Source organism: Mustela nivalis, assembly GCF_964662115.1.
Source record: "Mustela nivalis genome assembly, chromosome: 14".
Classification (NCBI taxonomy): Eukaryota; Metazoa; Chordata; class Mammalia; order Carnivora; family Mustelidae; genus Mustela; species Mustela nivalis.
In genome coordinates, this window is record NC_139033.1 from 57176559 (window position 1) to 57204258 (window position 27700).

A 27700-nucleotide genomic window follows, 5' to 3' on the forward strand; every position below is an offset into this window, starting at 1 on the left:
GGTTAAAGCCTCTGCCTTCAGGTCAGGTTATGATCTCAGGGTCCTGGGACTGAGCCCCACATTGGGCTCTCTGCTCAGTGGGGAGCCTGTTTCCGCCCTCTCTCTCTGCTTACTTGTGATCTCTGTCAAGTAAATAAATAAAATATTTTTAAAAAGCAGCAACAACTGATTGCTTTCCTTTTATTCTTATCCTTTCCTTTTATTCTTATTCCTTTTATTCTTATCTTCAAGCTTTGTCTTTGGTAATGATAATTAGTCAGAGGAAAATAAGGCATGGTATGGGGTAGAGAAAGAAATGAGTGGAGAAATCTATTTTATACAGGTGGTCAGCAAGTATTTAATCTTATAAATGCATAGAAATAAATCCTTTAATTGGTCTTAATGGATTTCCTGTGTTGTTTACTCAACACTAGGAGTTTTATCAGTGTTATAAATGTATATCAACTGTTACCATTCTGAAACTAGTACATTTTGATGAATTGATTTTCAAGTAGTTCAGAAACATAATTTAAACAAATATGTGCTGTCATTTTACATGTTCTTAATTTTAAAAAATAAATCACATGTTTCTAAGATGGTCAGTAGTAGACAATCAAGAGTTTACCTCTTTCCAATTTGTAAGGAGCTAATTATTCAAGAAGAAAGAAATTAAAAATAAAACAGATCTCCATATATCTTTGACATGAGAGCCTTTCAAAATCAATGTCTGTCAGGAACAAGTCAAACAAAAAGGGTGCTGTAGAAACAAGAATCCTAGGACAGACACACACAAATTGAGTGAGAATCATGCCTGTCCTTCTAAACTTAAGTGACAACCTCATAAAAAGATTTATTCGGGAGTGAAAGACTTTGAGACCCAAAACTTTACCACTGACCAATCCTTGCTTTATCCTCTAAATCCTCCAAAGTCCATTTCCCCGCTTTAGAATTAATAACCCATAGACACCAGTCGTAAGTACGATTTTCACAGTTACTGAAGGGTTTTCCATTCTGTCCTGTTCGGAGCAACCACTGTAGGTCACCGTGCCTCAATCAGAATTTGAAATGCGCCATTATTCCATATGAGTGCTTTTTTATTCATTTCCCTTTAGCTCTTAAATTACTTTTTGACATTGCCCTTTCAAAAGCTTGATTTAATATTGGCTTCAACTGTGGGAGTTACCTTTCAATCAAAAGATATTTCCATTTTATGTTTGTTTGACCTGGTTCTACTGGGGCCCCAAATTGCCTAGCTTTGTGTTGAGACATCTCAACCTTTATCTTTTCCTACATTCATGTCTTCTTTGGGAAAAACAACCCTGTTACAACCCTGAAAACAATTCCAGTTTGATTTCCCTCCTGCCCAGAGAAATATAAGACCACTAGACCAGTGCTTATTATGTTTTCCTTCATTTCACAATATATCTATTTTCTAGGCTTTTAAAAAATCATAATTATTGTTATGTATATTCACTATAATAATTAAAAAATAGGAAGGGAAGAAAGACAATTTTTCTCTTTTTCCAACCCATCATGTAACCAATGACAATATTTTAGTATGTCTCCATTCTTGCTTCGAGGCTTTAGCCACCATATGCACATACTAATTTATATATTTGACCTTTACCATTATGTGGTTTTCTAGATGTGGCTTGTTTTCTAGAATTTATTTGCAACTGGAATTGGAACTTGTTCAAGTATTGTTTTTTCTTATATTTCTTCATGTATTTGCATGTTTTCATTGAGATTGCACCCCGGGGACTTTGCTTCAGCTTTTAGCTGACCTGCCAGCGCCTTCCTGTGGAGCTAAGATCCTGCTGAACTGCAGCTGTCTGCCCTCTGGGATATCCAAGTGTGCTTTGGCCTCATCCTCAGCTTTTCTTTTCTCTGAGAGTTTAAAGTGATGGGATCCAATTCAATGAGCAGGTGTTAAATCGCTGCGGTGGGGCAACTGTCTCTTGTGTAGGACTACTGGAACATTGGCCTAAGAGGGACTCTGCTATAACAAGAAAGGGATTCTAGAATTTGTGGAACAAGCAAGGTATATTGGCAAATTACTCATGTGGACTCAAAACATCTTAGTGCTGATCTCTTGGAATGTTTTCTCTGTTAATTCATATGGTTTAACTGGTCACTGCTTAGAGCTAGAAAATCACGACTGGCTGATTTTATTCCACAAATGACATGTACTTCAAGAACAGCTTTGCTGTTCAATTAGCTAGGTGAATGATATATGTAAAACAGACTGGGCAGCCACTGGGTGGCAGCAGAAATTTGAAAAATATACAGCATGAACATTCTTTTTGTTTTATCCTATCTCTTACTGCTTAGCATACTATAAGACAACATTATTTACAACAAAATGTCTTTTGACAGATTATATTCACTAACTTATCTAATGTAAACTATCATATTCAACTATGAGGATAATATTTAAAACATTAAACCTTATGACCCAATGTTCTATGACTATAATACACATTTTTTTTTTAAGATTATTTATTTATTTATTTATTTGACAGAGAGAGAGATCACGAGTAGGCAGAGAGGCAGGCAGAGAGAGAGAGAGGAGGAAGCAGGTTCCTGCTGAGCAGAGAGCCTGATACGGGACTCGATCCCAGGACCCCGAGATCATGACCTGAGCCGAAGGCAGCGGCTTAACCCACTGAGCCACCCAGGTGCCCCTATAATACACATTTTTAATATAACTCAGGATGACTTTAGATGGATATAAATTTTCCTAATAATTAAAGGCTGCCAATACTTTTAATAGTTTTAAAAATCTGCTAACAGAGGTCTTACATAGTCAAAGAAGAAATGCTGAGGATTTTAGAAAAGACAAAGAATAATATTACTCAAAATCTGTAAGCCTAAATTAACCATAGTTACTTTCATATATATATGAACAATTTATTCATCCAATCAATTCATATAATTATATATATATATATATATAATTTTTGATGTGTACTTTTTTTCAATAATGAAGTCTTTTTTTTTTACATAATGCTCTAAACTGCTGGGTTTTTAAATATAGTGTGAATTATGTGCCCATCTCATTAAGTATCAATTTACAGTGCTATGTTTAGAAAATAGAATAATATTCCCTCACATGGATATAAGCAACAATTCCTTCTGGTTAAGCATTTACCAATTATTTACCAGTTTTTCTAATATTTATTCTTATAGACAACTGTTAACTAATTTTGAAGTCAAGGTAGCTGATGGTTTTCAGACTTCCAATGTTGAGTGGTAAACTGATATCTTATATAGTGAGAGATCCTGAACTTTTCTCTGAGAGAGAGTCCGAACCTTCTGATCAGAATTACTTGGACTGATCCTAAGTCAGAATGTCAAGTCTGAGGACTTCTACATTTAACAGACTGTCTGAGCTAGTTAAAAGCGTACTCAGGTTCTAGAACCATCGACTCTCGGAATCAAACTACAGTCAGAGGACATCAACAATAATGCTAACAGGGAACGCACAGACTTGGAGAAACATTTCTATTTCACTTGTCTCTGTTTCTTCCTTTATTCGGTGGCAACGACGATGCGTCCTAAGGTGAGGGGATGTCAAGGGACTACTGGTGTATTCAACCTTAACATGCAGGCTTGGGAGACAACGTGGGCAAGAACATGCTTCTTTGGATACCAGAGATCATTTATTGAGACTGTCATATGCAACAAACTTGATGCTGAACAGTTTACATGTACTGCTATCCCGCAACCGCAGTCTTGCCAGGTTGCTCTAATTTCATCTTAATAGACAAGCTCAGAGGTTCGGATGGCTCATGTAAATCAGCACAGGTGACTGTTGGTCAAGATCGGAATTCACTTAAGTCTTTCAGGTGCTATGACCCATGTTCACCAACTCTAGGACCCTGTCGGGCTATACACAGAAAGGTGTATGGATATAAGCAAATGGAGTTTCCCCCTGGCTCAATAAGTTGACAAAAAGTCATGACACCACGACCGGCCTGTCACTTTCCCTTGCCATTTATAAATGGAAGAATACTTCTGAGCGGATGTTACGATATATCAGGGAGTTCATTGAGAGGCTTTATTTGTTCTTTTATTTTAACTTTTTCATTTTAGATGGTGCCATTATTAACTATAGGTCAGAAAGTGTATATACGCTGTTCAGAGGTTTTGGGAAACAGTATAATAAAATAGCAGACAAAAACATATCCTTGCTGACAGTTTCTTTAAAATGTGTAGCTACTCCCAAGGACAAGGCAGCTGTGGGGAGAAAAGCTAATTCTGAAGTAGTTCATGCAAATCGACATGTAACTAGAACTGCATGGTTTAAAAAGGGCAGAGACAGAGGATCCTTTCTGCGTGACTTAGTAGGTTTGACTCTTACTTTCCTTATCTGAAAACAGGGATCATACTATTGTCTTTGCTCTCAGAGGTGGCTTAAGTTTGAGCAAGGCACTGGGTGATATTATACGTAAGAAACTTTTCAATACCTTGCTTGGTGAATAAACAATCCAACTTTTTATCAGAAGCCTAATAACATGGGCCAAGGAAAAAGAACCGATTTTAATCATTTACTAGGGAAGTTGCCCTTTCTTCTCAAGTTGGGCCTTTGGAAATAGGTGATCCCATTCTCATGCAAGAATCTTGGTAAGTGGAAGGCCTAGGAAGTTGATTATTTTGCATTCTGAATGAACTTCCCCTATGTAGAGGGTTTTTTGGAGAATGAGAGATACTTTTTTTAACGATTTTATTTATTTATTTGACACAGAGATAGAGAGCACAAGCAGGCGGAGCAGCAGGCAGAGGGAGAGGGAGAAGTAGACTCCCGACAAGCAGGAAGTCTGATGTGGGTCTCGATTCCAGGACCCTGGGGTTATGTCCTGAGCTGAAGGTAGATGCTTAACCAACTGAGCCACCCAGGTACCCCAGAGAGACATAATTTTATGTAAATTATCTCCCATGGTATGCTGAGACCCAGGGCCCTATGTTTACTCTTACCTGTTACCCAAAGGCCTCTCCATCAGATGTCCACTTGGCATGTTCCTGTCCCCTCACACCTTCTTCTTCTTCGATTCTCAACTTAAAAGCAAACTTCCATGTTTGTCACCTTGGGCAGCCCCCAAAAAAGACCCTGAACTGGATGGTTTAAACATAGAAATTAATTTTCTCATGGTTCTGGAGGCTTAGAAGTCCAAGATCAAGGTGCTGGCTAATTTGGTTTCTGGTGAGACCTCTTCGGACTTGCAGACGTCACCATCTTACTGTGTCTCCTTATGGTGTGGGGTTGGGTAGGAAAGAGGAAAAACACCCTTTTATCTTTTCTTACAAGAACACTAATCTTACAGCACCAAGCCCTGCCTTTATGACCTCGTTTGGCTGTAATTACCTCCTTATAGGACCTATCTCTATTATAGTTGCATTTGGGGTTAGGGTTTCAACCTATGAATTTGGGGAGGAGACCCAGGTCAACTCACAGCATTTTCTCAGCGAGCCCTTCCCTGGGAAGCCCATCTATGATTACAACCTCCACACCGCCATACACTCTGTGCCGTACCATGATTTATTTTCCTTTATAACACTTTCCATTTTCCAAAATTCTATATATGTCATCTCCTTATCTCTTGTTACTGGTCTCCTGATGTGAGAATTCAGGAATTTTGACTGTTCATTTCAGGTAATCATGGCACCCATGATGGAGCCTGCACTGAGGAAGCCAACAATGTAAATACTGCCGTGTACATGAATGGACTATCCTCTGTTACACATGATGGAACCTTCTAGAGACACCCAAATAGATGTGATCCTACACCAACTCTTCAGAAGGTCTCGGGCCTGTTACATAAACAAGGTTTGCTCTAAGAGAATAGTACGTCTCTCTATAAAGTCTACCTCAGGAAATGATCGAAAAGGAATGTATAAAGTTGTATTGTGTACAGTCAAGGGACACATTTGCTTCTCCTGAGGAGCTAACATCTTCAGATTTGCATAAATCTATTTGCTGAACCACGGGTCAGGAAATCAGATTTCCCATTATTAAAGTTATCATTCTTTCTTGGTAATGTATGAGTCAACTATAAACCTTAAGAATGGTCAATCTATATGCTGAAGTATGTTTTAAATATTCATTCTCATAGGCAAATTATACACAGAAATACCCATGACAATAGTTTAATAAATGGCCATGTATAAGAATAGCCGATTGTAAAGCCCAGGTTTTCTTTTCTGATAAGATAGTTTGATATTCACTTTAAAAAAAGAAAGAACGAAAGAAAGAAATGGTTTATTCGGTCTTGGCCAGAGAGCTTTCTAAGTCATCCAAAATTTTATTAAGCTTGCGAAGGTATTTTTTTAAACATCCCCTCATTGATTTGGATGTAAAATTATAGGAAAAATAATTTCTAGTTTAGCTACAAAATAGCATTCATTTTCCTGCTAGGGTCTAGTGACAAAACAATGTTAGTGCACGTTGTTGCCTATTACTGTATTAGTGGAATCCAGACTGAAATGAGGAGATGCTGACTTGCCTTGTCTGGTGAATCATGCAGGGCACGAATCCGCAGTCCTGAAGCAAACGAGACCATCTGTGCTATTTTCTCCAGATGAGCCGTATTTGGTGACAAACCATTCTTCATACAAAGGAGCTTTTCTTTCTTTTTTTCTATTTTAAGTGAGAAAGTATAATTCCTCCAGTAAAAGACTCAGGAAAGTATTTGGCTTCTTATATTGCCTAAATATCTTGACTCTGAACCTAGATAAATAAATTAAATTATGTCTTCAAAAGAGATTTTTCTCTCCAGAACTTCCATTCCCTTAATTATTCTCCCCATCCATAGCCAAGCTGTTCAGGAAAATAGGATGTTTCCTGGAAAGGTGCATTTAAATGGCATTTTCTACTGAAATTAAAGCTGATTTTCTTTAAATGGAATTTTCTGAGAAAATTCCTTTCATTTTATGACAGTGTTTTTGTGGTACAATTCTAAAGCACAACACACTAAAGAAATGTTTGGTAACTATTTTTCGTGAAGAATCAAGTCATCAGCAAAATCTTTTGTCCCCTGTAAGGTAGCCTCTAGCATAGATGTGGTAATTAAACATAACCAGTTTGCCCATTGAAGGTTGGATAAATCTTGGCATCAAAGATGCCCCAGTTTTTGGAAGCCCCTTACAAGTATTGAGGGTCAAGGAGTGAGCTCTGCTTGTATTCAGTGAGATGACATATTCTCCTTCAGTAGAAAAGAAAGTTAAGGCATCTCTCACACAATCTAACCTTATAAATGTATTATTACTTTGACATATCATCAGATAATTACTTATTAAAATACTTAAAATATTAGCTTGCCAGATGGCTTCCAGAAAAATAGTTATGAGTTGGTAGATGATGATTTTCTCCTCAGGGGAAGGTGGTGAGTCATACATTGAATAGGAATGCTAAGAACCCGCATTCCTGCTCTACCCCAGCAGCATGAAAAGAGACAGGAGGGCAGGGGCCACTGGGTGCTACTGAATAAGCTTTTCTGTGTTTCTCCCACTTGTGTTCCCAGTTACCAGGCTAGAAGAAATGAAGCAGTGGATTTACTCACCCAGGAAAGGTTTGCTTGGCAAAGTGTAGGCGATGCAGGTTAAATTGGCCTCTGGCGGTACATATCCTGTGTTACCTGTTGGCTGCCCGCCCCATCGATGCATTCTCATTTTCCCCAGTGACCGAAACATTTCCCTCTTGTGATCACCAGCAAAGTGGGAAGCTTTTATTTCTTAGAAGTATTGAACGAGGCACTGTGAATTCCCCAACTTCAGTCCAAATCAGTGACTTGTATGTGCGAGACTTGATCTTTGTGTTATCGGAACTCTACTGAATAACAGAAACAGTCAGAAGCAAAGTCTTCTCCCTTAAGAATTGCCCACACTGTAACCTCTGTCAGGACACTGCTGTTTTTTGCTGTAGCCTCTGTAATATGATTTGACTTTTTAATATCTAGAAACATGTATCACATTGATCTAAAAAGTATTAAGAAGTCAGTGAGCACCAAAGACATCTAGTACCACAAACATCATCTTATTATGCCGTTAACTTTTACAAAATCAATTATTAACATTACTGATACCTAAACAAATTCCTAGGTTCACCTAAGAAGGGCCTGGGGACAGAGATCTTACATGTCTAAGGGATCATGCACCTTGCCAAGATCATTATCAGGAAGGACCGTGTCTTTAGCGATGGGCCCTGTTCAAGGGCAATGACTGGGATGCTGCCAGGGGGAAGCATGACCTCCTTGCCACTATGTCAGAAACCTCTGGAGGCTTCTGCCTCACCGGACAGCATTCCTAAATGGTTATACCTACATGGTGTCTCTCTTCCCCACTGCATCTTGTACATATCTTGTACATATCTTGATTATACTCTTGTCATGTCAAAATTATTTTATCACCTTTCCCACTAGCCTGTAACTTTTTACAAGGTTTGGGATCCTCTGATTCTTTCTCAGAATCATAGTACATAGTACTATGTCTACATAATACGTAGTACATAGTCTGCAGAGCAGTCATTGCAATCAGTAAGTAAGAGGATAGGCACTGGTTTCTGAAAAACATTCTTTCATAGTCCAGATTTTTGCCATGTATTCTTTTAAACCCTTTAAGCCTCGGGCTCCTCAATTATTACATGGCTATAATAACAGTGCCTGGCTCACAGTATTTTTCTAAGGACAAATGTGATCGTTAATACCTGTGAAATGCTTTGCAGCACTCCGTACTAACATTTCACAAGTATTTTCTACTTCTTCTTGTTTTTTTTTTTTTTACAATACAGTCTGCCTGTTGGGAACAACTCCGGGAAATTGCTGATTTCTTTAGTATACAGTTAAACTCTGAAAGTTTATTTATATGAAGATAGTTTATGAAATCTCTTTCATATTCAGATCATGAAGGCTAATGACTTGAAAATGATTTGTTGAAACATTAAGACTAGGCAACCTATAATTAAAGTCTTCAGATAAATTTATGGAGTGAGAGACACATTCTACGACTTCTGTCCAATTGTCTTTTGTAGGAAAAAAAATGCCCAGACTGGTGTGTCAACTGCTCTCCAGGCTAGGTTCTTCCAAAATAAAATATTTACCTTTGATGACAATGAAGTGTCTACAGTTTGAACTTAACTTCGTTAAGTTTCACTGGGTTAACTACTTGTTCTCAGTCAAGGCCTATGATGGATACAAATAAATACTTCAGATGCTAAGATCAATTTTCACTCAAATAAGGTCGCAATAATGTAGTAAGGATAACTGAATATTTATATAAAAACTGTGTAATTGTTCCTATTTCATGAGAATATAGGAATTAAAAAATAAAGCATTCAGATCGGTTTTACACTGGACTGTTCAACTTCCTTTAATAAATTCTGGAATAAAGGATGCCTGTGGAGCAATGCAATGAAAACAATAAATAAGTTCCATGTTAAATAAAATTAAATCATTTTGTAAATATTTTAATAGGAAAAATAGACAAAAAGGGAATGCTATCCTTGTAGCAAAAATAGCTTAATGAAACTTAGAAGTATCAATTTTCCATTGAGTTACTTGGGTAAGTTGAACTTTCATAACCATAAACATTTAATTTGGTTTTTGGAGGAAGCACTGTTATTTTGGTTTTTTCTCGCCCCTCCAAAAGTAAACATCCTCTTTCGCCATCTGGTGGCCAAAGACAGCATTATCCATTTAGATGAAAACAGTTGAATTATGATTTAACCCTAAGTTATGTTTAATGCTTTCCGATTCATTTTAAAGATATGCGTATTTTTTAATCAATGTAAATATAACTGAGACAATTTTGTTCTAATGGTTCACAGCATTTTCCTCAAGTAACTCTAGCTGTAATATTTAATGCCAGATTTAAAAAAAATCAACCAGATCTATTCTTTTAAAAGTTAATTCATTTGGAAAGTTAAAATTAAATATGATACTTAACAATTTGACCCAAATGTCTTTTGGTATAGAGGGTTAACAAGATCTTTATGAAATCAATTTCCAAATATTTTTTAAATGATAAACACAGTAGATACTATTAATTTCAAAGAGCTTTCAGTTTTGACAGTTTTAACAGTAGTTATAACTGTGTGTGGCAATTCACCAAACCAGAAAGGGTAGGTAATTTAAAAGTACGTGGGGTTTTTTCTCCCTATAATTTTTTAAGTAAAATTTTCAATGTATTTATTAACACATTTTGTGTTAACTACCTCATTTCATAAAAAAATTAAAAATGACAATTATTTAATGTTTAATTTCTTTATTTTCTCCAGAATATTTTAATATTGAAACCCAAATTGTTACTTTGAGAAAGGGAAAAACAGAGAAACATGAAGAGACAAACATTTCATTTCATTTAACTTATGGTATTGTGAGCACTTTTGTAGGCAACACTTTTTTTTTCTTTGTAGAAAAGAAATAAAAAACAAACAGCACCATTAAAGAATGCATGATCCCTGAATTCTAAACAAAACACTGTCTAAAAATTGTTTAAATGCTCCTTGCACTCAGTCACATTTAGTCAGGTATCAAAGCAAGCATAACAGTATTAAATTGTAGCAGTCTTACTGAATCAACTGCTCCCCCTTCTGAGGATTTTACACACCTTTTCTGAGTTTTTCCTGTGGGAATAATATATTCTTTGGTAGAGGACTGAAGGAGGGTTTTACTTTTCTGTATGCTGATAGAAAATGTCTGGACGTTCAGGGCCTTCGCCCCCAATCTGTGTTTATCATGCATGTTATGTTTGGGTTGATTTCACATTTTGCTGTTACACTGTAGGAGTAATACCGCCTTTTTTTTTTTTTTTTAAAGGCATTAAATGGCTAATGTCAAACAGATGTAAACATTCAGAATACTGACCCAAAAAGAAAAAAATACACACACACACTTAAAAAAAAAAAAACTGTACTGAAAATATGAATCAGATTAGGTTTCCAGGAAGCAGGGGGGAAAATACAGCAGTACAAGAAAGTTATGGCAACCAAGTAAAGCACTTTCTTTGAAACATTCATGAACAGTACAAATACAACAAAGTTTCTCTACAGTCTAAATTATTCTGCAACTATCAAATATAGTACAAAGCGAAATAGTATGTGCTATAAAAAAGCAGCTCCTTTAAATTATAGTAAAAATGCTTTTTGTTCGCTTTACAGTGACAAAGCATGAGGACTGAAGACAAGATTTTTATGTTCAGTGACATTTTGGCTACGTCGGCCCCTGACAGTCTGACGAGTTCCTTTTCTAGGACTCTTCACATTGTTCTCTAGAAACACAGAAAGACAGTGACTCTGGGCTCCGCACGCTCGCTCAGCGGGCTCATTCCCAGCAGGCAGCTAGCGCGGTGCTGGCCCCCACGCCGGAGAGAGGAGGCAACCCTAAGCTTGGCTTCCGCCTCTGTGACCTGGAGCCTCACCAGACAGAAGGAACTGGGGACCCAAGGCCACAGCAACTTCCTCTGTGGAAATTGTGCGAGTGTTTAAAATGGGGCTACATCATCATGCATTCTTACTCTCGGCTGCGTGACGAAGTGCCGTACACAGAAGCCCGTTGTGTTTTGCAGGTTAATTCTGAATGACTAAGAACATCCAAGGTCTCAAAGTCACCTAAACCTGCTAGATAGCTCATCCCAGAAACACATACCACCGTGAAGTCTTTATAGCAACCAGGCTCAACCTCAAAGGTTTGTTTTCAAGTTTTTTTTCTTCAAACTAGACCTTACCAGAGAAATATTATATATAACTATGGTGCTCAGTTCACCAACATCTCTGCTCTTCTCACTTTGGGGAAGGAAAACTATTTTCATTTTGAAAATGAATTTGCATCAGAAGGTTCTTATTAACATGCCCATTAACTACCTAAATGTCTTTACACACTTCAGGCATATGCATATCATAGAGGAGGGGGATAGGGGAATAGCAGTTTTCTCCCCTCCCCTGCTCCAAAAGTGCTACTTAGGGAAATACATCCTTTGTGATTTAAAAAAAAAAAAAAATTACATGTTACATGTGCAAGTTCTATTCCTGATAGGGATATCATAGTGTCCAATAATCAGGATAATGCACACACTAACATTTGCACATTACACCACAACAACCATGTAGCAAATAACATACTACATTTGCACATAGGCAGACACCTGTGGAAATCTGGAAACTAAGACCCTACTTACCTAATCCAAATAAACTGTCTTTTATATATATATATATATATATATACATATATATATGTATATATATATATATATATAAAGGGGACACTTATTAAACATATGATCCATATTTTACTTCTGAATTTTTCTTTCCATTATTTTTTTTAGCCCAAAGATACTAATTTTTCACTAATATAAACCATATGCAAACATCAGGAATTTGAATTGGGGCAAAAAGAGAAAGGGCACAGAAAAATTATCCTCTTTGGACCTGGGTGATGGAATCCATGCACGATCAACAATCGGTTCTCCAAAATTATGTGAAAAATCACCTATTTTGTGAAAAATCAAAACATATGGAAGGACACTTTTTTGTTATTCCCAGTAAGTACTTTGCAGGCAGTATTCCATAATGATGGAACTGATAATGAGCTCAGTATCGCTTCAGCCTCAACTGTACCTCATAAACAGAGTACAGAGTCTGGTAAACCAGCATTTCTTCAACATCCCATGTCAGTTACTGTGGTAGTGATTTTGAATCTGCTGGTGTGGACAGTGCCTGACACTGGTCGAGCAGCAGGTGGATTTGGAGGGAGCTGGCATGCGAGTGTCTACATGTAGGGGTTCCCCTCTGTGAGACTAGAGCATGCTCTTCTGAACCAAGATGGTATTGCAGCCAAGCAGACCACAGAGAGGACGCTGCCCCAACACAACCTGGTGCTGAGTGAGCCGGGACTTCTGCTGCATTCCTGGGGAGGGGCTGGTGAAGTGCGCTGCTCACTTTCTCCAACACTGTGTTGATTTCACCGCGAAAAACCGAAGTGACCTCACTGAGGCACCAAATCTCAGCCACAGAGACAGACCCTTCTCTGCTTTTCTTCCTAAGTATCTTTAACTATTAGCAACATATTAAGAAAAGTGACATCTGTATCACCTAATAAAATTTGGCAACATCACAATAATAAATATGGAGGGAAAAAAACATATACCGTGGTTGATTAGTACAAAAAAATCACAAGTTTTCTTTTCTTTTTTTCTTTTCTCCAGGAATGTAATCTCTGCTCACTCATTAATTTTTAAGACATGTTTTAAGGGGATGTCTAAAGTTTACGTTGATGTGAGAATGTCTGTCATTCTTACCCTGGATACAGAGGATTTCTGTCCCCCATCCCATGATTTGCTTCTTTTTTTAAAAAAATTCTACAGCCACAATCAATCAATGGGTTAATGGCACTCCACCTTTTGTGCTCTGTAATCTGAAGTTAAATGGGCATGGTTTCTGCTGTCTTTCATCTTCCCACTGTGTGCATGTGCTTTTGGAACTTGCTTTAGGGAACAGAGCCTGCTGAACTACAGCTTTCTCCGGCATGAGGGTGGCCAAAGTATGTGGAATGTACCTCAAGTCCTCAACACTCAGCCTCTACTGGATAAACACCAATAGTATCTATAAGATGCAGTATCCCATTTTCAAAAGCAGTTCTACTCCCCCAAATATGAGGAAGAATGTACTGAATTCACCTGAGGGGGGGAGGGGGACAAAACATGCAATACCTAGAATGATTTTTTAAAATAAGGGCTATTTCAGAGTCAAATATAATTAACTATATAGATTGCGAATCATGAGGGGAAAACCGCTCAGAAGTAGATCCACACATCAGCCTTCTGCAGTTCCTCTTATCTTCAACAATGCTTTCAAAGGGAGGGGCCCAACCTCTGCAGAGTCAGAAGCCAGAATGGACTGGAATCATCAACAAAGGGTACAATTACTCCCCCCCCCCTCAATTTTAATATCTAGTAGTTGTATTAGAGTAAACAGAATGGACCAATATTTACATTATCAACCCACTTCTATGTGTTTGCATACACAGCATTTTACTTGCTGACTTTTTAAATTTTAGGGCTTTTTTTTTTCATACTTGCTCTTAAAAGCTACACATGATGTTCTGAAATCCCGTGGGCCTGTTGGCCTCTCTCTGGCCTTCTCTTGGTTGACTGACCTTACAGTATCAGGTAGCAGGTGTCGAAGGGCTCGAACCAGATTACTGGCCTTGAGGCCCACACTGCAATTTCAGGTATAAGACACATTTCACTACAATGTGTGCACAATGTCCAAGGCAGATGGAATATTCTGCCAGTCTCTGGAAAGAATAAAAAGGGAGGGAAGAGAATGAGGACAGTGGAGTTCATTAATGGCATACCTCCTTTAATGTATCTTTTGTGATATGAGCAAATACAAGGAATCATACATTTAAATCAGATTCCCCTTTCCAAATATGATTTAATCACTGTGGTAAGGGTAGGTCCAGAAGAGTCAACTGTGAAAACTCTTGTTGTCATGGTTAATCTACAGAAGAACGAATAACCAACCACCTTAAATCATTTTTACCATTCTTTCTACATCTGTGTTTCTGGTTAGCATTAAGTAATTAAAAATGTCCTTCTCCTATCTACACCTGGATAAAAGAAACAAACGAAACAAAACGAATGGGATAGTGGCCTGTGTACACTTGGACAGAAATTTTCCAAAGCTGGGAATGGTAACTTAATATGCAAAAGACATGCCGCTGGGCCACTCGGTTGGGGTGCGATCTCCCCTTTCTGGGAAACGCAAGGAAAGAATCCCAGAGAGAAAAGATAATTGGTTCCAGAGTAAAATAAATTATCACGATATAAACCACTGAGTTACTCAATTTGTCGCTGCTGACGCCGTTTGGCTTTTCCGTGTTGAAAAGGGATACTGCATCTTTCCTCAGCTCTTACCGCACCACCAGGCAAGCCACACAGAGTTTGGAGGGACCTATGCAGTCATCGTGGCAGAAGGCCCCACAGCCTTTGCACACAATCATGGCTTTCAGCCGGCAAGAGCATTTCAGTTCCAATTCGTCCCCGTTGCTGCTGTCGGCAAAGTTCTGAACGGGCATCTGAGCGTTCTGACCAGGCAAGCCCGTGGCGGGACTGGAGCCACTTCCCAAAATCCCAATGGACTTTTCAATGGCAGATGCTGCCCTTTTGAAGCTCGTGCTCCCAAAGTGTATTGTTGGATAATTTCCACAGAGCTGCTGCTGTTGCTGCACCTGCATTTTCTGAGCAGCTAATTGGGTAAAAGGCTTTTGTGGCTCAGAAAGCAAATAGGAAGAGAAATCTGCATTTTTTAGCGCAAATGCTTTTAACTGTTCTTTCATTTCATTCTGGTCATAGGAAACTTGTTTCATGCCCAGTTCACAGCTGCTGCTTAAACCTTCCTCAAAAGAAAGAGGTTCCGATTTTATATTGCTACATATGCCCGTGGACTGTGGCCAACTAAGTCTCTTAGTGGTTTCCATGGTAACCGGTGGCTGCTTTTGATCGGATGGGACTTCTGTATTAGGAAGAGGTGGAGGTAGAGGAGGTGGTGGTGGCGGGGGAGGCGGGGGCAGGGCCAAGGGCGGAGGGGGTGGAGGGGGAGGGGGCGGGGGCGGGGCGTGCACGAGGGCTTTGTTTGGCATTGCGTGTGCAGCCCCTCCCACGTCATCACCTTCTTTAAGGGGCATGTTGGGGGACAACATGTTGGCTAACCTTAGCTGGTGGGGTGCAGGAGAAAGGCCAACCTCTACCAGTCCCTTCTGTTCGAGATGCCTGTTGAAGGCAAACGCATTACAGCCCACTGGGGTCTTGGCGGAGGCCGGTAGCAGGGCTGCGCTCGGCATGGGGGCCCTGGCAGCCATCGGCATTTGGTAAAACTGCTGTCTGTGTGAGGTACCAGCATCAGGGTGGAAGCTGCCATTCTTGTCGACATGAAAGAGGTTCTGCTGGAAGCTACAGGAGGGGAGCAGCCGCTTCTGCTGTTTGACCTCGGGGCTGGGCACGATTCTGTTCTGCATGGGGTGCTTGTTCAGCCACTCCTGCTTGAAGGGCTGGCTGTGCCCTCCTAGCGGAGTCAGGCCCGAGTTGATGACACAAGGCACCCCTTTCCCATCTGGCTCCACCAGCAATTTCCCTGGCTCGCACTTCACTTGCGTGTGCTCCCCCACCGTCCTGGCGACTCTCTTTTTGGGGTGGTTTTCTCGCTTCCTCATTTGTAGCGGCGCGAGGGTCCCCGCCAGGTAGCCCTTCCCGTCGGGGTTTGGAGAGCTGGACGGCATTTCAACGATGTTCCGCTCGGGGGCTGTCTTCCCCGCTGAGGTAGTTTGAAGAGGCAGAGGAAGCCTGTTGATTTCGAGCTTGGCGCCCAGTCGGGGCTGAGGCAACACTTTTTCCAAAGGCAGGTTGCCCTGGAGTAACTGGGTCACCAGCGGGTTGTTGGCCTCCACAGAGGACAGTCGGCAGCCGGAGCTGCCCGCGCCGGGAACCCTTTTCAGGGGGTCTGCGGCCAAGGAAATCGCCTCTTCCATGGGACCGGAGGTGGGAGCCTTCACGTTCTGCGTCTGCTGCCCACTGGGGGTGACCTCCGCGGCCGGAGGAGGCAGCTCGGGGCCGGGGAAGTCTTCGGTGTCCATCCTAAAGCCCTTGTCCACTTCATGAGGTTCGGACTTCACGGGGAGAGCGACACTGGTTATGAGACTCCTGGGGTGGAGCTCCGCCATGTGGGGGTAGCTGGCGTGTTCGGTTTTGATGGCCTTCGGACAGCTCTGCTCCAGATACTCTTTCTGCTTGCTGGAAGCGGGGTGACTCAGCAGGGGCTGTCCTGCGCCCCGCATCCCCTCGTCCTTCCAGCAAATCCGGCTGCCGGGGTTATACGGATGGCTACAGGCTGCGTCGGCTTCGCTTTTGAAAGCGGTCGGGCCCCGTGCCTGCTCGGCGAAGCTGTGGCTAGGAGCGGGCACCTCGTTCCGTTTGTCCGGACCCACGAGGGGTCCCTCTCGGAGACTTGGGCAGGCGGCCTGCATCGGGGTACACTCCTGCTTCGCTGCTGCGACACTGATGAAACTCGAGCCCTGGTCCACGCCATCGCTGGCCACCGGCTCTGGCCGGCTGATGACGGACACCTGGGGGCATGCCACAGGCTGGACGGAGGCTTCTGTCCTCACGGACCGGCTCTGGAGGTCCAAGCTGGCTTCTGCACTTTCGATGGAGACGGTCAGAGACAGAGTGGAGGTCAGCGTGGTGCTGTGGTCCACGATGACTTTACACGGGATCGATCTGTTTATGGCTGCTGGTGCGAAGCCCCCCGCGGGTGGCTGAGGTTTCCCAGAATTGTCTGCCCTGTTTCGGGGCCCTGGATGTTTGTCCGAGCTTTCAGCACTCAACTTGGGAGGCCCCTCGTACGAGTTGATGGTCAGCATGCTTCCGGTAAACATGGCGACAGGCGGCCGTGCGGCCAGAGCGTCTGTGGCCGCTGCAGACTCCCTGCAGCTGAGGGCGGCTCTCACAGTGGAACCCAGGGGTCCGGGGGCCTGTTCTTCACCCCCAGGCATGGCTATTTTCTCAGAAGGAAATCTGCTGTTCATCCCCGGCGGGGGAATCAAGACCGAGCTCGTGGAGAGATGGTTTGGCAAGTTATTTCCAATGGAGGGAGTTGGCACGGAGGTGTACTGACTGGAGACGAGGTTACCAGCGCTGCTGTTGGACAGTGGCAACTGCTTGTCGTCCATGGGGCTCGAGACACCGCAGCCCTCGGCTGGGACGGGGACAGGAGTGCTTTCGATACATTTTGGTATAATGGCTATGCACGGAGTGTCCGTTCCCTGGATGGTTTTCAACATGCTTATATTACAAGCAGAAATTGTGGTATTTGCACTGTCAACAGACATTAGAACAGAGGATTTATCAACAGAACTCACAAAGGGATGTTCTTTAATTGCTCCCGACATAGCAGTGCTGCAAACAGACACAGGGACGGAATTTTTATTAAAAAGCATGGGCACACTGCTATTTTCAGAAGAGGTAGATGAAACAATTTTCTCAGATAAATGCGACACGGGTATATTTTCATCGGAACTATGCGCAGATAAGTCCGTGGCAGTTTCTGGAAGTTTAGCTGGGTTAAGAGATGGCTGTAATACGGTGGTGGTCTCCCGGAGGTGTGCAGACTTGTTGCTAGGAGATCTGCAGTTTGGATTGACAATAATCACACCAGTCGACCCTTCAATTTTTGTTTCAGGGGTAGAAGAGACTTCTAAGCTTGGAGGCCCTTCCTTTGAGCCGAGTGGAGGCAACCGGGACTCTTTAGTGTTCTGGAAGAGGTGGGCTCGGGCTTGATGCTTTGCAAACAGCTTCGCCTTTGTCTGCTCTTTGATATGTGCCAGGGTTCTCGCCTTTCCACCCTCTCCTGGGCTCCCCATGGCTCCCGAGACGATGCTCGCCGCGGCGGCTACAGCAGCTGCCGCGGCTGCCTCTCGCTGGGCCCTTGCTTGCTGGGCTCTGGCCTTGATGTCTGCGAGGGTCCTGGCTCCTGTGTTCCTCCCACCGCCAACCGATGTGCTGGGGGATGCACGAGACTCTGGTTTGGAGACTGGCTGGCTCTTGATAATGAACGGTGGCCCAATTTTGGAAAGCTGGATCTATAAGAAGGGGAGAATGGAAAGAGAAAGAGCTTGGTACATGATCACAGAGGACGCAGGTGGAATGTGACAACGCAAGAGATAAGATGGGCGATGTCCTCTCATAATGTGGAATGAACGACACCTAAATCCCCAAATAGGTCTTTCTCGGGTATAAAGCGACAATCAATGTGGCACGAATGTGAAATTAAAATTTTTAATCTCTGTTTTTCATCCACAGGAACATCAACCGGTGACTTCATTTGGTATGGAAATGAAACATCTTCTTAATGCCTCATATAAATGGAAACAAAATCCATGCTTCTTAAAATGAGGTTAGCTAAAAAAGACTTAGAGATAGTTAGCTTTTAAATTATCTTCCTTCCTGGCAGGGAAAACTGGGACCTTCATTCTATACGAGTTTATCTCTTCATTTGCCACAAAGAAAAAAGCCCTAGCCAATAAGTCAGAAGACTAGAATTCTCATCCTGCCTTTACTCAAAGAAATTCTGAAATCATGGGCAAATCATGGTGTATTTTGCTTTCTCCAGGGACCTCCACGAGCCAGAGACTCTGTGGTTTTTCTGTACTCCCACACAACCCGGCACGCTGGCTCATACCTGTATAATCAGTACACAATAAGAATTTGTAAACTCACTTGTAAAATGAGATGAGTTATTTCTGGTCTATTTCCTTCACAGGGTTGTTATAAAGATGAAATGAAACTACATTTGTGAGAGTGCTCTGCTTTCCAAAGGGATTTGGTATCATTATCTTTTCACGAAAGCAAGGGCAATGCTGGTTTTCTGCTTCTAAAAGCAACAACAGGTTGGGCAGTTTCTTCGGATATTGGTAATCTACAATTTGCTGAATTTCATAAACAGCCCGACCCACAGCATCTACCTAACTCATGCTAATTAAGAGACTCACAGTCATTCCCAAATTCATGAGGCATAAGACTCAACCACCATCTTATAGCAATGCTCTAGGCACTAGAAACATGAGTCATAGATTAGAGAGTCATAGATTTTTAGGGTCACAGATTTGGAGAGTTGCAAGGAAGCTAGTTAAAGCCCCTCAATTTACAGTAGAAAAAACTGAGCCTGTGGAGGGAAAGTAGGCTGCCCTGGGATCTTATAACAAGGGTGTGACATAATGGTTCCCCATTCAGGGCTCCTGACAAGTACTATACTTCCTTTGTTTTCCTCCCTCTAGTAAAAGCTTTTCCTAGAAAACATATCTCCCTTCTTAACATATGTATATTTATACTATAAACGCTTGACACATACTACAGGATCGTATCAATCTGGAATTATGCTTTGAAACTTCAGTAGATGAAATGATCTTTCTGAGCTATATCATTTCTCCTTTTCCAACCTGTGATGTTTCTCTTCTAATCCAAAGGCTTCAAAGAAAAAAATGAATTTAGAAAGGCGATTCCAGTTTTCCTTTTAAATATTTTCTTTACTTAAAAAAAAAAAACTAAAAACATTTAAAAAATTAAACCTAGCTATACTTAAGCAAGAGCTCAAGGCCAAATAAACACCAAATCTATTTATGTTATCCATCTACCGGGAAGAATATACTACGTTGAAAACAAGCTTTTGACAAGAAAAACAGACTGCTATGTTCAAAAATATTTCCTATGAAAAGCATACTTATATTTTTCTTTCTACTGCTTCAGAAATTAAAATGCATAGCGGGGCCTTTAATTGGTGCTTAATGTTCATCTTTTACATCTTTAGAATCTTATTTAATAGGGGTTACTTTATTAAGTAGAGTAACTGCAGCTACACTCTTAAAAGTCAGCCTTATGGATATCATGAGACACATACATAAAATAGATGTCAGAGCAGAGAAAAGTAAAGAGAAAGAGATTAAGAGAAACACAGCTTGAACACATTTATAATCCTAGACCAAACCTATGGCGGAATAATACACTTTACCGTTGGGCAGTATAAATGGACTAAGATGAAAGCACCAAATAAGTATAGATTATATTGGTTAGGATTTTTTTAATTAAACAAAGTATTTCTTTTGAATTAGCCTTAATTTTCAGTTTACTTAGGCAGAGCCGATTTATATAAAAGGTTTGTTTTCTGAGAGTTAAAACCTACCTGGGGTCAAAAGAGAATGTATAAATGGGAATGTTTCACTATAGGTTTTATTATCTGTGAAGTTAAGTGCCTCTTTACTATCTCAACAATTAAAAAAAAAAAAAAAAGATTTGTATATCTGTATAGCTACAGCATTTCCCCTCAGAGTGTGCAAAGCAATTTTATTGATTTACTCAAGAAATATTTAATGAGGCTCGTCCGTAAGTCAGGTCCTTTCTGTTAGGAAATGGTGGTGGTGAATATTTGCTGGAAAATCAATGAACCGATATCCTGCACCTTCTCCTCCCTCATGCACACTTCTTTCTGACTTTTGACTCTTTCCCTAGTCCTACTGAACTTTGACTGGGGACTAAATTCTCTCTCAACTTTTCCCAAGTGCATGTATGTCTTTGTCTTATACCTTGGAATTCCCAAAAGATCCTTCATCTCATGCCTATAGGCCCCTCCAGGCCCTGTACTCCCTCCCCACTTCTTTTTCCTTAAATGCTGAATCTAAACATATAATGCATCTGAGATTATCTTGTGAGCTAAGCAATCCTTAAAAAGGATCATTTAATATTAGACTCGTGCTTAGAATATTAGATCATCAACTGCTACATAAAACCTGGAGGGAATAAAACCTTATTTAATTCTGAAAATTAAGCATCTAACTAGGAAAAGCCTATCTATGGAATTGTCTTTAATGCTGTTGTTAGTCCATACCTTGAGAGGTGGAACTCTGGGCTCTTCTCTTGGAGGCTGTTCTTTCTCAGGTGGGCTGCTGGATGGTAAGTTCCGGGTTGACTGATCATCTTCTATCCGAGCTCTCTTCTCCTTACAAATTCCAAAGCTGTGCTGCTCTGCAGTTTTCCTCTTTGATAACTCAGATTCTCTACTTTCATTTCTTATCCCATCTGGTGACTTGGAGGGCTCGGACAACTTGGAAGAATGTGAGGTCTCCAACCGATTCTGGGAGCTCCCTTGCTTGTGTGTTTTGTTTCTAGAGCCTTCTGAAAATGAAGCCTTATCCACTGATGAGACATACTGCTTGTCCTGTAATTTAGCTGATGGAAGCTCATTTCCCTTACTCTCTGTCTCTTCAGAAAAGACAGGTAACTCCAATGGTGAAGATGCCCCTTTCTTTTCTGTTCTTTGCAGGACATTATGATTTTTCACTTTTATCATTTCTATAGAAGGGGGTTCTGGAATTGAAGCAGGATAGGCCTTCTCAGTTTCAACATGTGATTTACAAGGCTGCTGATTCAGAGCCTTAACATGCAAGTCTTCTGACGGAAATGCTTCAGGAACAATGGAGGAACCCATTTTGATGGGCTCAGGAGTATTTGACAGAGTCTTCTGTTGAGAGAGAAGGCTCTCCCCCAGTGGCTTGGCAGGGGCAGAGCCTTCATCTTTCTGTGGGGAGAGTGGTTCTTCAGATAGGGAAGGGGACTTTCTTTGCTGATGCACCATTCTTTCATTCATGGAAGAACTAGAAATTGGAGATGTTTCTGAAGGAAGTGGCAAACTGGATATAAAAGTGGTCTCAGATGTGAGAAGCATGGAAGACACTGAAGATGTTTCTGATGTCAAAGGTAGATCAGACATGGGTGATGTTTCTGATGTTAAAGGTAAATTTGATACAGGGGATGCTTCGGAGGTTAAAGGTAAATTGGACATCAGAGATGCCTCTGATATTTCAGGTGAAGTGGATACTGGAGATATTTCTGACATCAAAGATGCATGAAGGTTTTCATCAGGGGGATTTCTCTGGTTATATTTGTCTGCATTTTCAGTGCTGGACACCTCAGAACAAAACGTTGTCTCAAGGGAGGCTGGAGTACATGATTCCTCTGAGGTGGACTGAGTTTCCCCTCCTGGGGATGTCAGGCTGGTACAGGCTCCCTCTGGGCTCTCGGAAGAGAAAGAAGTTTCTGAGATACAAGCATTTTCAGAAAGCTGTTCATCAGGATCACTCTGTAGCTCCATATCTACAGCAATCCCTTCGCTGGGAAACTGGTCTTCTAAAGAAGAGGACCCTGTTTTTATTTTTGAAGGATTGGTCTCTACTGCAGTTTCTGGCTCCTTATGTTCTGGGTCACTGACATGAGTCACAGAGGAAGTGGAAGGAACGAGAGAGTCACAGACTTCTAGCTGATCGATAACAACCGACATTTCTTCCTGGGGAGTATCGGATTTCTCTTCCACCTTCACTTCGATATGAGGCAAAGTTTCTAAAACGTCATTCATCATAACACAGGACTCCGGGTTATCTTCAGGAGGTGCTACGTGAGGCTCTTCATGAGAGTTGGCTGGACTTTCAGACTCCTCAGAAAATTCAGTTATTGTCTTATGATTTTCATCCTGACATTCACAGATACTGGTCTCTACCTCTTCTGCAATTTCCTCCTGAATCACAGATTCTTCAGGGATCAAGATATCTTCTGAGTCTGATTCTGCCATTCCATCTTTACCTACATCTACCATAGGACAAAGTGTAGCACAGAAACCAGGCTCTGGAGAAGTTGGACTTTTCATGCTTTTTGGCTGTTGCTCTTCCAAGGGAGTCTGTGCAGAAAGACCTGGAAGGCCAGAGGCTCCACACGAACTACTTTCAGCTCCATCACTGTTTGGTCCAGAAGTGAGCTTTATTGATTCCTCTCTTGACATGCCCAACCTGAACAGAAATTGGAAATATTGAATTATTGTTCAACCACAAAACATGAAAGGTACTATTTGGAGATATATGTGTCTGTGCGTTTGTGTGTGTGTGTGCGTGCGTGTGTGCGTGCAAGTGTTGTGTATTCAACAAAAGCAAATGCATCAAATTAATTTTACAATCACTAAGTAACATGCTTAATTTATATAAACTAGTTTATGATGACTTAGTTCTTCTACTTTTTTTATAATCATAACTAAATAAACTCTACTCTGGTTAAGAAAGATTCAGATTTTTATATTTATTTATTTATTTTTTAAATTTTGTTTTATTAACTTATCTGGTACAGATTTTTATTGTGTAAGCAAGGAAATATGAGCTTTGCCAAATGTTATGTAAAAGGAATTAAAAAATTACATCCTACAAAAGATTAGAATATATGGGCAGAAAAAACAAAAGAATGGATAAGATCTAAAACTTTTTATTCAAAAAGTAGCAATTTACCTTTATCATAGAAAATTGCCCAGTCTTCAGAGGATGCAGTATAAGCAAATAAGATCAATGGGATATGGGTATGCTGTAAAATCCTAAAACTGAAATGACTTCCAAAGATTAAATTCTACTAAACCAATGTAAGAGGTTTATCACTAACCTTATTTTAGTCTGTAATGATAACTTAAGACAACACGGAAATTTCACTAAAGAATAACAAACATATTTGGGGTCAACAAAGTTGATTCTACTAGATTATATTTGTATAAGGTAAGATCTAAAAATTTTTTCATGTGATCTCTTCCTGTAAGGATATTCCATGAAAGATAACAAAGAGCATTAAGAAATAATGTAACCTAATATTCATGTCATAAGGAGAAGTTCATCAGAATTACAAAGATATTGGAAATCACTATTTCCTATCATACTAACTTACACCATCAGCATCCCATGGTAGAGAAATAAGCTGTTCTAAAAGAAGTTCGAGTATAGACAATTACAAAGAGAGAAATATTCTCAAACATATTTGAGTGAAGAAATACAGCTAAAAGTATCGATGCAGGAAAATACCTCAGTGAAATTTTCAACCTTTTACTTAAATTCTCCAAAATGAAAGGGAAATAACATTGAATACATTTTTGGGGGTGTACTCATTGCCTTCTTTGCTAACATTCAGAAGACTCTAACAAGAAGCTAGGAAATACTGCCCTCATAATTAGCTTCTTTTCTTTCAACTCTCCCTAAGATGGGTTCAAACGAAACTCCAATTTATAACTATCCTACACTGAGAGGAGCAGAATTACAACATTACAGAGAAAGCAGAATAATCAGCTAGAAATATGGTCCCTTGGGGCTAGGCCAAGTAGAGATACTACTGATACTAGGTTAGGTGTAAAATATACAGTAATTATCCACTGGCAGCCAAATTTCTGCTGGTTGGTTAATAAGGATATAATAAATTTATTAATTCATATTAAATGTTTTTAATATTAAGTATCACAAATGTATGGAATATACAAAATATATATATTATACATGTGTGTCTACATTATAATATATATATATGTATATATGGAGAACAGTACTGTATAAAATATGCCTATGTCAACATTTTATTATTTCCATGACAAAATAGATTTAAGATGGCATAAGGCAAAGAAGGTTGGCTTTCACAGCACACCGCATAACAACACAAAGGAAAACAGGTAAGTCCAGAAATCTATCATTCTGAGTTAGTGCACGTATGGGTGATCTCGAAGTGACTAAAGCAAATACAGAACAGTGCTATGTTACAAGCAGAGTAAGCCAATTAGAACCATAACAGAGAGCTCAAACACACAGCCTGAAGACTAGAGGAGACAAATCTTAACAATGGGGGAGTTTGGATTGCAACATTCTTGGGAAAAGTTAGAGCAGTGAAATTTTCATGTCGACTGAAAATTATCTGGCGCTAGGAAAAACAATCTTTCACACACTGGGGTAGTTTAAATAATCGTGAAGTAACAAAATTAGAAGAACATTGGAATGTCCAAAATACGGCTATCATCCAATATGTAATTGAAGATGGAAAAAGAAACTATGGATAAACTGCAGCAAGGAAAGGGTCAAATAAAAGACGTGTTTGTATTCAGAGCTCAGGGATGATAAGGGGGGGTCATGCTTACTCACAGTATTGTAGCAGTTACCCTCCAAGGCAGGGCCCCTTCACCTGTTATGCATGGGAGTCTGGAAGCCCTCAAATTTTATGTAAAAAAATTATGTAGGTGTGACCTTTTCTGAGAAGGAATTGTGGCCCTAGGATGCTGAGCAAATCACTTCACCACACTGTGTAAACCTGGATAAATGACTTAGTTTCACTGTCTCTCAGTTCCCTAATCCCCTTTTTAACGTAAAAGTGAAATAAGGGTGTCTATCTTATAGCTGCATCCGGCTCCCTGCTTGGCGGAAACCTGCTTCTCCCTCTCCCATTCCCCCTGCTTGTATTCCCTTTCTGGCTGTGTCTCTCTTTGTCAAATACATAAACAGAAACTTTAAAAAAAAATAAAAAATTTTAAAAATGGCCCAACAATCAAGAACTAAGGACTAGTACATTGGAGGTAACTAGCTCAGTTTTGCCTTTGAAAGGGTGCTCCCAACACTCCCTTTGTCACACACAAGGTTGGGGGAAACCTCCAAGGTGGTCTGCAATGTCATTCTCCATGGTTCTTAATCCTGCTGGGCATCAGCCTGACTTAAAGAGCATCTAAAAACACATACTTCTGGGCTCACCTCCTGGACATTCCCAATCAGTATGTCTGGCATGGATCCTGGAAATCTGTATCTATTTTTAAAAGCCCCAGTAAGGATTCTGATGCAGTGAGCCTTGAGTAATGCTGCTGGTGACAATATCTGAAGGCATATAAGGAGGTTGCTGCATTTTTAATTTTTGAGAAAACGCATGAATTATCTCCTGCTAGTTTTGCTTAAAGATGTATACACAACCACAATCCCAGGAAAAATTAAAAACAAGCCTTCCTACTTGAGGGTACTGCTATTTAGAACACTCCCCCAAATGCTAGCCTTCTCTGGGTAAGCAGGCTGTTAATCACGGGATCCCTTTTCAGGAAGAGCACTCTATGAAACTCCTGCCTGAGTGGCTCAGTGGGTTAAATCCTCTGCCTTCCACTCAGGTCATGATCCCAGGGTCCTGGGATCTAGCCCTGCATGGGCTCTCTGCTCAGCAGGGAGCCTGCTTCCACACACACCCCTGCCCCCCACCCCGCTCTCTGCCTACTTGTGATCTCTGTCTGTCCAACAAACAAATAAAATCTTAAAAAGAAGAAGAAGAAGAAGAAGAAGAAGAACAACAACAACAACAACAACAACTCTTATATGAGACTCCTGACACTGTTTTCCCTATTTACAAGGGGACATTCTATGAAGTTAAGTCAAATGGTACAGATATTGTTACCTGCAACCACCTCAGTGTCATTTACGCAAAACAACTTCCAGGCATTAATTACGTATGTGGGAGTTCCAGGGAAAATTACTTTGTGAGGAGGAACTAAAGTCACTGTCAATTGTTAGCTCCGAAATCCTTCCTTCTTCCTTAGGGATCTAAGTCTCTAATTCTGCTCAAGTACAATATGCCCCTGCTAAATGTAAGGCAAAGGTAAAACTACTTTCAATGTAATTTAGTTGCTTCCATGCTTATGTGTGGCTAGTGTTATCTTAAAAAGAAACACATATGAAGAGAAATAATGAATTAAAACCTGGTCACACTCAAGGCTCTCCCCCCAAACAAGGACTAAACAAGATACGCACAGTCAACATTTTCAGAAAAATAGGAGAATTAAGGGTGTCTAAAACTACTTAGCTCTCAAGTATTCCTTAATGAATATACTTGGATTAAAACCAGGAGATTTTTACTAAAATCTAGTTAAGAAAGCCATAATTGACTTCTATAGAATTTCATGTGCTTTCAGTCCAAAATGAATTTTCATGGACAAGTTATAAACCCTTGAAAATGCATATTTTAAAAATTTAAGTGCTGATATGCCACTATAATTTTACCTGCAATTTCTTACACTGAGGGACTATTGCCTTTTATCACTGGTTTATTAAGTTTTACAGCATATGACTGTGCTATGTGAAGCAGAGAATTACATTTTCATTTCCTTCTGAGAGAAATGAGAAAAAAATGCTCTAGTACTTACTTTTCTCCATAAAACCTTTCAAAGAATTTTTCTTTCCAAGGTTCTGTTTTCTTTTCCTTCTCAATTTCTTGCCTTATCCGCAACTGCATTTCTGGAGTAAACTCTCCTAGAAAGCAAATGCTTACATACTGAGTAAAAGTTATCATTATCTTTTACCGATTAATAAGGAAAATGTAA

At 40.4% G+C, this 27700-nt stretch overlaps 1 protein-coding gene across 2 annotated transcripts in view; it reads right to left on the reverse strand.

Moving 5' to 3' along the window:
* Positions 1 to 13145: 13145 nt before the first annotated feature.
* The window catches only part of ASXL3 (ASXL transcriptional regulator 3), a 187131-nt gene continuing 172576 nt past the window's right edge, over positions 13146 to 27700 (reverse strand). For both annotated transcript variants that reach the window (XM_082699674.1, XM_082699673.1), the window contains 3 exons: positions 27524 to 27629; positions 21404 to 23354; positions 13146 to 18605 (listed from right to left, as the gene is read on the reverse strand). In XM_082699674.1, the coding sequence (XP_082555800.1) occupies positions 14883 to 18605; positions 21404 to 23354; positions 27524 to 27629 (5780 nt within the window). In that variant the 3' untranslated portion in view covers positions 13146 to 14882. The remainder of the gene's footprint in view (positions 18606 to 21403; positions 23355 to 27523; positions 27630 to 27700) is intronic.